The sequence below is a fragment of the Triticum aestivum genome, chromosome 3B, assembly GCF_018294505.1.
Source record: "Triticum aestivum cultivar Chinese Spring chromosome 3B, IWGSC CS RefSeq v2.1, whole genome shotgun sequence".
Classification (NCBI taxonomy): domain Eukaryota; kingdom Viridiplantae; phylum Streptophyta; class Magnoliopsida; order Poales; family Poaceae; genus Triticum; species Triticum aestivum.
In genome coordinates this window covers 226,889,301-226,900,284 of record NC_057801.1, presented here as the reverse complement: position 1 = coordinate 226,900,284, position 10,984 = coordinate 226,889,301, and the positions used below count along the sequence as shown (strand labels likewise).

The 10,984-nt window shown below is 46.9% G+C and overlaps 1 protein-coding gene across 1 annotated transcript; it reads right to left on the bottom strand.

Annotated features, from left to right (window-relative positions):
- Positions 1-672: 672 nt before the first annotated feature.
- On the bottom strand, positions 673-2,095 carry LOC123065261 (ERI1 exoribonuclease 2-like). The gene has a single exon (XM_044488599.1). The coding sequence runs from the start codon at positions 1,797-1,799 to the stop codon at positions 873-875; it is 927 nt and encodes a 308-aa protein (XP_044344534.1). The 5' UTR covers positions 1,800-2,095; the 3' UTR covers positions 673-872.
- Between the last annotated feature and the right edge of the window lie 8,889 nt (positions 2,096-10,984).

Here is a 10,984-nt window from a genome sequence, read left to right as displayed (position 1 = left end):
GGTCAACATTGTCTTGTTCGGTGCTGACGAATGTGCCTTGGACAGAGACCATACCTCATGGCGTCGGTCGTTGCCGCCATGTCTTTGCCCGACGTGATGGATGCCCCGTCCGGCGAGCAGCCCCTCGGTGGAGCGGGGGGCTTCATCGGAGGACGACTTTCCCGTTTGCATTGTTGATTGGAATTGTGGCATTCGTCAGAAATTTATTAATGTCACTTACAAGTCAATCGTTGGCCCGTTGCTCGGCACTGAAGAAATCCACAGAGAAGGCAAAACAAATCTTCTATTATTACTACTCCCTCCGTATCATATAATATAAGATGCCTTTTGACACTAGTCATATAATATAAGATGATTTTTGATACTACACTAGTGTCAAAAAGCGTCTTTATGAGACGGAGGGAGTAGTATTTAAAAGAAATTTGTATTGATACTAATAATTCAGACACCAATTACATCAAGAATAGCCCCATTGGTCACGTTCGATTTCAGTGAACAATAACTGATATACTAGGAGTATAGTTGAGGCATTTGTGTTCAAAGAAATTATTTTGGATATAAGGTCTTTTCCAATATGATGAGGCATTTGTGCTCTTATCTCAGAAATCCACAGTTGGTTGTTTTTCCTGATCTGAATTTTCTGTTGTCTCAGAAATTCGCGGAGAAGGAACATAACTAAAATGAAATTTCTATTGATAATACTAATTCAGACACCGATTACATGAAGAATAGCCCTATTGGTCAAGTTCGATTTCAATGACCAAATTTACACCTAGACTAGACAGATTCTGATGGCTAGGACGATCAACACTAGCAGCTGAGCGACACTGGGTTCAGTTGCTCCACAGGAAGTAGGGTCCCATGGCCGGCGTCTAGTTGCCGCATCCAGACTGCGTCGGCCATGGCTCCATGCCTCCTCTGCTCGCCACGCCGCAGTACCTGAAGCACGGCGCAGAGGAGCCACCGCAGGGGTTGATTATGTGTGGCTGCGACGGCTGCTGCTTCTGCTGGATCGGCGCCGGCACCAGCGCAAACGAGCCACCGAAAGGGCCTGTGCGAGGCGACTGCTGCTGGATCAGCGACGGCGCCGACGCCAGCGTCGGTGAGCCACCGCAAAGGCTTGTGCGAGCCGGCTGCTTCTGCATCGGCGGCGGTGGCGCCAGCGAGCCGGTGATGTTGATCTTGACCCTGCGCCGCATGAGCTCAGCAAGTAGCCGTGCGGTGTTGCGCGCGTCATCCAGCCCGCAGTGCAGGCGGCCCTCCCAGTCCAGCCCCGCCGCCCGGACCGCTTCCTGCAGGTTGACCCGCCCTCCGCCACTGAGCGCCGCCTGGAAGGGGACTCTCAGATTGATCCACTGATCAAAGGACGAGGGCTTCTTGATGCCCTTGAAGCGGAACTCGAACTCGAGCATGGTCCGGCAATCCCAGTCCCCCCATGTCACGACGGCCAAGCGGACGCGTCTCTTGTTCCCTGCCCCCGCCGTCGCCGCCTTCAACCAAGCGTCGTGCAGCCAGAGCGCCTCGCCGAGATCCACGCCGCCGTCGACGTCCTCCTGCCGGATGCCGGTGAGTTCCCTGCAAAACTGGGTCAACACAGGGTGATGTTTTGGACGAACGTACCTGCGAAAGACGGACTCGATGCGGCCGGTGGCACCGTCGACGAGCACGGCGGGGAACTCAATGATTTCCTGGGGGAAGATCCGCGCGTCTTGGAAGCACGTCGCCTCGAAGTCCACCACCACGAAGAAATCGAAATCTTGCTCCAGCCCCTGCCCGCGCCCCGCGATGATCGCTGCCATGTTCGCCGGAGTGCGCGCAAACTCGAGATGGGGGGGGGGAAGTTGGGAAGATGGGCGGCGAAGATCGGGGAAGGATCAGATCGAAAACTAGGGTTGCGAACCCGCCGGTGAGTCGTCCCCTTTAAATCCAAATCCAATCCGATGCTTTCCGGAACAACAGTTGGCGCGTTTTTTTTACGTCGTTGGCGCTAGTACTTTCTAATCTATACAGTAGTAATCAACAAACCAAATGCTGCGATTTCTTGAGAACTAGGCTGTAGCCTAGTGGCAAGGGTGGGCACTGGCGCTCCCTGCGGCCAGGGTTTGAATCCTGTCAGGGTCGAATTTCTGGTTCCTGCCGCCAGGGTTCGAATCGAATTTCTGGTTCTTCACCCGGGTGGGCTTCTTCTATAAAACTAAGTCTTGGGTGCTAGTGCCCATGGATTTTATTTTTTTAAAGGCTAATTCTAAACTATTTATTTTACATTGAATAAACAATTTCAAAAAATTGGGCATATATTTTTTGAAACAACGCAACAGTTTTTCATTCTCACGAGTATTTTTTGAAAATTGTTCACATCTTCTAATAACCGAGCAAACAAATTGTATATTATGTTAACATTTTTTCAAAATCATGGTTTTGAATTTCTTAACTAAATTTATGTTTTTAAAATAATCATATATGCATATAAAATAAGATGAAAATAAAAAAAGAGGAGAAAAATGTAAGTGACATTAGCATGATGACTGATGTCGCTTGGCTAAACCTAGGCATTCTCCGGGTCGGGCTTGGTTCCGACCTCAAAATCACAAGCCCGAGCTCGGCCTAGCCTGGCCCAAAACACAAGAATAGTGCACTTTTTTATTGAAACAATGATTTTGGGGTATTTAAAATATATATTGTACCTATATTTTTAATAAAATAATGATTTATGCCATGTTCGGGCTTATTTTCGAGCTTTTGTGCTGGCTTTCAGGCGGGAAAGCTAAACCCGAGCCCGGTCCAGATGTCGGGCTTTTGGGTCGGGCTGTCCATGCCCAGGTCTATGCTAGGCCAATCACATGCGCCCTTTAGGCGTAGCGGCCTATTGCCTAGCAGGATAGCGACCAAACGCTCAAACACCGCTCCCCGTTGCATACTTTTGGGCGTCCAATGAATCGTTTTTTTTGTGTGAGTGTGTTTTCTTTGGATAATTTTTCATTTTCATTCTTCCCTTTCTTTTTTCATTTTCTTTCTTTGTTGATTTTCCTTTTTTCATGTTTTTTCGTTTTATTTAATTTTCCTCTTTTCTTCCCCTTTTCTTTTTTATTCCCTTTTCTATTTTTTTCAGCATCTTTAAAATTCATGATTTTTTTGAAATTATGAACATTGCTTCAAATTGTGATTATGTTTTTGAAATAATGAATTTTTCGTGAAATCATGATTATTTTTAATTCTCCAACATTATTTATAAATTTGCAAACACTAAAATTGTAAATAATTTCTGAAATAATAATTTTTTTCAAATTAAAAACAAACTTTGAAATTATGAATATATTTTTCAGAGTTGTGAATATTTTTTATTTGATTAATTTTCAACTGACAATTTTTTTATTTTGGGAACAATTTTGAAATTCATGAGCATTTGTTGAATCGGCTAACCGTTTTAGACTTAATAATATAGTTTTTGAAACTTGGGAAGAATTTTTGAAATTCACGAATATTTTTGAAATTTGTGAACATTGTTGAAAAATTTATGAACAGTTTTTTAATTCATGATTTTTTTCTAATTCATGAACTTTTTTTAATACGTGAACTCCTTTTAAAATCATGAACATTTTTTTGATTTTCTATACATTTTTTTTGAAATTTCAAACAATTTTCGAATCCACGATGTTATATGATTTCCTGAATTTTTTTAAAAAACATGAATATTTTTTGAATTCATGAACATTTTATGAATTCTTGAAACATTTGTTTTGAAATATGCAAGTTTTTTCAGGTTTTGAACTTTCTTAAAGTCATGAATTATTTTAAACAAAAAAGAAGTGATTTTTTTTGAAAAAAGCAGGGTGTGTCCCGCCCATACATGGGCCGGCGCTAGGCGCCGGTCAGCTGCCGAAAACTCGGTCGGTTGCACCACATCCACATGATTGAGTGTGTAACGACTGTTGGATCAGTGGTCCCCCGTAACAAAAAAGAGTCAACATGAAGCAGGTGTTCCCCAACCTCCCCTGCATAGCCCAGCACCACCAGAGCGTTGTTTCGCTCGCAAAAAAATTACAACTAGCGCGCTCATGGCCGAAATTGCCACCGGTTGAACCACCGCTCGCCGATGCTTGACACCGTCACCCCACCACGGTTGCTTGCTTGCCGCGTCTGGTTGCATTCAGTTCCGGCTCACCGTCGTGATGGTTGCAACATCGGGGCTCCCGTTCCAGCTCACTATATGTGGATTGTAGCATTTGCCGCCATCATTTCTAGTTCGTCGCCGTGCTGGTTCCAGCTTGCCACCTTGTCGGTTGTAGCATCGGGGACTCCTCCGAGATGCAGCTCGTCGTTGTCCTCGTGGCTGTTGGAAATTATCCCTAGAGGCAATAATATTGTATTATTATATTTCCATATTCATAAAAAAGTGTCTATATTTCATGCTATAACTTCTATGATCCTGAAATATGCGGTTCAGTGGAAATTTCATATGCACGTGTGAAATGATAAACGAATAAAATGAAGGTTCATAGTCTCACCTCTAAGACTAGCTCAAGTGTTGTTGGTGATCACGTTTTCCGGCTCTTTGGGTATTGTTACGTGTAACGGTAGTTCTAAAACAACATTGAGATTATGACATTGGAAGAACGATCATATTAAATCGACCCAAACTTGTTTTATATGAACTGAGATAATATCGTGTGTAATGAATTGTAATAACACAGAGTGTTAACATGTGATTTTTATCCTTACACCATGAGAGTACCGTAGTCAATATTACCGTACGATGGACTTTGGGGTTGCTCAAACATCACTTGTAACACGGTTATCATAACGACAAGTTACATGTTCATCGAAAAGTTTGACAAGGGAGATTTGCTCCTTCGACGATGGAGAGATATTTTTAGTGCCCTCTCGATGTGACGACATCCATCATTGTCTGGCCAGACATAGGTGACTACGTCACGGGGATGCCGGAACACAACAACGAGAAAGAAGAACAAAACCGGTAACGAGGATAACGGTATAATGAGCATGTGATGACTCAGGAGGATAACGATGCATCCCTGCTTTTGTGAAGTATCATGAAGAAAAGGGAGCATCACATGATAACCAAAGGTTCACTCGAATTTCATTCCTGCGCTCATAGGGATAGATATGGACATCCACGATTCCGATATCGGTCATTGAACGAAGGGTCACTACAAGAAATATGTCCAATTGTGACCTTCTCTCAATGACCCCAGCTGACTTGGTCGTAAATCCACGGCCATTTCGTGTCAGGACCCCGACTCAATGCCACATCGATCTAGCATGTAACACCTCATATCACTTTGCGGCCTCACGCACGGTATTCCCACGGGTGTCGCCTTACCTTTGCCTGGGACCGTTTGCGCCTTTTGGCACACGTATATGACAGTGTCGCTAGCATCCATATGATAAGGAGCCCGGGCTGACATGGCTAGTTGTAAACCCAAAGTGGCACAAACTTACAGGGACAGGCATCCATGACCCAGCATCGAACGTGTCGGTCATCAGCGAGTGAATCCAGGCTGTAGCACTGGGCTAGCAGGACTCCGGTGAACCGGGCTGTAGCGGGCTAACAGGACTCCAGTATTCATCGCGTGACATTTCCCCGAAGGGACAGACACAGGAACGAAGAAGGACACATGCCGGCCAGCCTAAGTGTTCCGGAGCAGTAGCAAGCTACCATGGCTCGGTGGAAACACTAGGAGACATTTCCCGGTAAGAGAGGCTACTAAAGATAAACAACTAGATGGTCAGATCCCACACATACCAAGCATTTCAATAACATACACACAATATGCTCGATATGTGCAAATACAACATGGCATCACAACATGACTCTACGACTCAAGTATTTATTCAATAGGCTCCGAGGAGCGAGATATTACAAACAGGGGTCTCACGACCCAACATTCAGAGCATACAAATCAAAGCACAAGCGGAAGCTATCATGTCTGAGTACAGACATCTATAAATAAAAAAGGCTGAGAAGCCTGACTATCTACCAGATCCTGCCGAGGCACAAGATCGTAGCTGAGGTAACAAGCTAAACGTCGAAGTCCACACGAAACTACTAGTGAGACCGAAGTCTCTCTGCAAAACATAAAATAGGCAAACGTGAGTACAAATGTACCCAGCAAGACTTACATCAGAACTAACTACATATGCATCATTATCAACAAAGGGGATGGTGGGGTTTAACTGCAGCAAGCCAGCTTTGACTCGGTGGCTATCCTGAACTACGACTGCAATGTAACTCTTTTGAGGTGGCGCGCACGAGTCCACATATTCACCATATCAATACACCACTATGGATCCGCTCCCGTCTCCCTACGAGAACGCCATCCATAGCACTCACGCTTATCTTGCATATTTTAGAGTATCCACTTTCACTTGTCTATGAACTGATATAAGCAACCCAGAAGTCCTTTACCGCGGACACGGCTATTCGAATAGATGATGTTAACCCTGCAGGGGTGTACTTCTTCATACATGTTTCCACCACTTAGCGTCTGCACACGACATGTGCTCGGCAGACTTCAAGCGAAAGCCGACGTGGGTGTAGACCACGACCTACCTAAACACTCAAGTCTCTAGTCCAGGTTTATCGCCTATTCGGGTTCCATCCATGAGGAGATCCGGCCGGAGTTTCGCTCACAGCCCCAAACGATGTGAACAGGGTTCCGTGACACCAAACGGGCGCCCGGTTTACCCGGCCACGTGCCTACCGCATCACAGCCCACCCCTACGGTCAGCGCTGTCCACGGCCTCCAGCATACTACAAACACCAAAAACTACTTGCAACTCCTGGACAGAGGACAAGGGTGAATAAGAAGTCGAGCGGGGTCATATTTCAGGGCCCAATGTATGGTAGTAGCTGAATCATGGATCACAAACACAGAACTCAGTTCCTGAGGACGGCTTCAATGAGACAACCCACCATGTACTCCTACATGGCCTCTCACCGTCACCTTTTACCAAATCGTGTTCACACACTTAGCTCACACACAGTAGGACATGTTCACACGCCTCCGATTCATCCCCGATGAATCAGACCTGACTCAACTCTAAGCAGTAGCAGGCATGACAAACAAGCAAGAATGAGTAGGCACAACAGGGCTCAAACAACTCCTACTCATGCTAGTGGGTTTCATCTATTTACTGTGGCAACGACAGGTCATGCAGAGGATAAAGGGGTTCAGCTACCGCAGCAAGTAACAGATGAATCGATGTTGTCCTAATGCAGTAAAAGAGAGCAGGAGCGAGAGAGTGGGATTTTATCGGAATGAACAAGGGGGTTTTGCTTGCCTGGCACTTTTGAAGATAACATTGAGTCTTCATCAGTGTCAACGATCACATCATCGGTATCACGTCTATCGAGAGGGGACAAATACCGGCAACACAGAAGGGAACACAATCAATGCAATGCACAATATGATGCATGATCATGACATGGCAATATGAATGTGTTTTGGGCTAATGCACCTAAAACCAGATTAAATGAAGTTGGTTTGAATCCAAGATTCAAATTCAAACTCCATATGTGGTTATTTAAATGTCATTCACTTCATTTGTCCTAAACAGTAGTGATAAGTTGTTCTAACATGCATGAAAATGGTACAGATGGATTCCTTGAATTTTTTTGATAATCTTTCATATATAAAACATTTAATTTGGAGTTACGGTTGAATTTCTATGATTTATTGAAGTTTTAGCTATTTTCTGGAATTTCCTGATTATTTTTAAATCCAGAAAATACTTATTGCGTCAGCCCCACGTCACAGTGACGTCAGCAGGGTCAACTGGGCGCCCCAGGTCAAACCTGACCAGTGGGGCCCACTGGTCAGTGACTAGTGCTGGTTAGTGACAATGACAGGTGGGACCAGGTCAACAGCCACGTCAGCTTGGTCAAAGCTGACGTGTGGGCCCATGGTGGTTAGATTAAAACTTAACAGAAAAAGATAAGGATTAAACAAGGGCGTGGGGCCCATATGTCAGCGGCTCTGGGGAGGTTAGCTGGCCGTGATTAGTGCTAATCACGCGGCCACATCGGCTAGTGACGCCGGCGACCGTGGCGACGGCGGGACCTCGCCGGAGTTGCTCGGGATGGCGCTACAGCCCGCGGCTGGTCGCGCTGAGGGCACCAAGAGGGAGCCCGTGCTCCCGCGCATCTAGTGGCGCATGCAGCTGGGCACAGGGAGGCAGGGGTTCGCCGGAAACGGGCTCTTGGCGGCGGCCGGAGTTCGGCCATGTGCGGGATTGGGGCTGCGGCGCGCTAGGGAAGAAGCTGATGGTCCAGACGGCATCCGCGGGCCACCAGAAGCGCTCTGGTGCCACGGGTTCGAGCAGAGGGGCTCAGGTCAGGAGGGCTACGCGGCCATGGCGGACGGCGGTGCTCGAGAATGTGGGCGGGGGTGCTACGGCATGGGAACGAGCAAAACGAAGGACGGGAAACGGAGTGAAGCTCACAGCGAGTTCGTCGGCGGTCTCGGGGAGCTCGGGGAGGCGTCGGAGGCGGCGAATCGGCAGCGGCGGTCCTCGGTGGCCGAGGAGGGGAAAAGCATCGGGACGGCGCTTTGGGGCTTCTCCGGTCGCGTGAGCCGACGGGGAGGTCGAGGGAGGCACTCCGGAGCTCAGGAGCATGCCGGGGAGGAGAGGGGGTGGCGGTGGCCGCGAGGGCAACGAGGGTCAGCGACGGTGGCGCTCGGCCGGTTGTGTGCGAGAGGGACGGGGAAGGGGAGAGGCGATGGGAGAGGTCGAGGGGGTTCCAGGGGGTCGGGGCAGCGCCGAGAGGATGACGCGAGGCGTCGCGGTGTCCAGGCGATGCAGACGAGCAGGGTGGTGGCGTGGCGAGCTCGGGCGCGTGCGCCGAGTCCCTCCTCTGCCTACTGGCGCGAGGAGGAAGGCGACAGGGAGGAGGAGGTGGGCTGGGCCACACAGTGATGGACCAGCACAGGAGCTGGGCCGGCTCTGTTGGGCTGCACGGGTGAGGCCGGGTGAGATTTCTCTCCTCTGTCTTTTATTTCTGTTTTCTATTTTGTTCTGCTTTGTTTTGGTTTAGTAAAAATACTAAACCATTTTATAAAATCATGAAAATAATTATGTGGCTAGAACTAAAATATACCTAACCACATAAAATGTTCCAGTAATTATTGGACATTTATTATTTATATATATCCAATGCAAATAGCTATTTATTTAATTCAAAGGCCCAAAATAATTAACTCTGAGATACCAAAAATATTGTTTTGAGTTTTACCTCTTTGCAATATTTTCAGAGACTAAGAGGAACATTTTTTTGGACTTATTTGAGGAGATTTTAATGTTGATCATTTTTAGAAGGTTTCTGAGGCTTTGAAAATTCCTCAATTCAAATTTCATTTGAAATAAAACATGATGCTCACATGAGGTCTAGCCTAGTGCATAACAGGACCAGGGATGTGACATTTCGCTTGGAAGGGCTCAAACTCTAAAATTGCCTTACACCAAATGGTCATAAAGCAGACATTTCAGCAGTTGGAATACTCCTGGTATTCCTCTTTGGTGCAAGCTTGGCCTTGGGGGCAGCTTTGGGTGCTTCCTTGGGCTTAGATGTGGTAGCCCCTGATCTAATAGCATCACCCATAAGCTTTGGTACCTTGGGTGCTGGTGCAGCAACCTCTTCTTCCTCTTCAGAATCTCTTCTCATAGAGGGCTTTCCAAGGACCTGGGCAATTGTGGTTCTTGCTCTCTTCTTCTTCTTACCCTGAGCAGCTTCATCCTCTGATTCAATGGCAAACTTCATTGTTTCTCCAGTAGGAACTTTCTGGGATTTGGAATATGTGACTTTCTTTTCAGGTGCCTCTTTGGGTTCAGTCTGTTCTGGCACTTGAGTGGACCTTCTGGCTTTGGGCATTGGTGTCCTCTTGGCAGGAACTTTCTTTTTCAGTCTAGGCTTTGTATTATGTGCTGAGCCATACTCCTTTTTGAGCACTACTTTCTTGGAAGTAGCCTCATCCTCTTCAGCTTTGTAGTCCTCATCCTCTGAGTCTGAAGTTCTGTTCCTCCTTTGCCTGGTAGCAGCCTTGGGCAGGTTGCTAGGAGTGCTTCTACTGCCTTCATCTGTAGAACTTGAGGGACTAGTGCCCTTGCTCATGTCAATTTGCTCTTCTGACCTGTTCTGGCTATCACTCTGGTCTGACATGCTGCACACACTGACTGCTGACCCTGTGAAGAGTTATATATGAGATAGAATGGATGAACATCACAAAATGCAGAGATTTTTGCAAAGTAGTGATTCAAAAATTCAGTTTTAGTTTTCCACAGAAAGCATTTCAGATCAACCTATTTTCAAACTCGGTGATATCGAAGCAGTTTTGGAACCTAAACTGATGAACTCGGTTGGACCGAGTCACAGTTCGGTGGCACCGAGACTGCTAGGGTTTCACAAAGTCCTAAAATCGGTCACACCGATTAGCAATTCTCGGTCAGATCGAGAGTTACTAGTGCAATGGCATAAGCCAAATCGTGGGACCGAGTTTTTCAACTCGGTGGGTCCGAGATGGTTTCGGCGGAAACCTAACCCTAAAATTTTGAATCTCATCTACTCTACGGACTGCATTGACTGGATAGGAGTGTGTCAATCGTGGTAAGAATCAATAAGAACTCAATGTGCTAGGAATCGGACGAGGATAGCATAGTGGTCGAGTCCATACCCTAGCTTGGCGATGAACTCGCTACGGCAGCAACGGTGGGGTTGAATTCCGTTGACGGCGGCGGAGACCAGCAACAGGAGGCGGCTGGCAATGAGGAGACGATCCGGAGACCTTCGAGGCAGAGCGAGCTATTGCGCGGGCGAAGGGGTTCAGAGAAATTTCCAAAATTTTGCCCGTGACTATATATAGCCCGATCCTGTCGGTGTGACCGAGTGGAACAACTCGGTGGCACCGAGATGCATAACTGTGTACAGTTATAACAACTCGGTGTGACCGAAAAGTTCAAATCGGTTGCA

What these genes read in the sequence shown, in the direction of transcription:
- LOC123065261 (XM_044488599.1), bottom strand. Translation starts at nt 1,799, where the DNA reads ATGGCAGCGATCATCGCGGGGCGCGGGCAGGGGCTGGAGCAAGATTTC.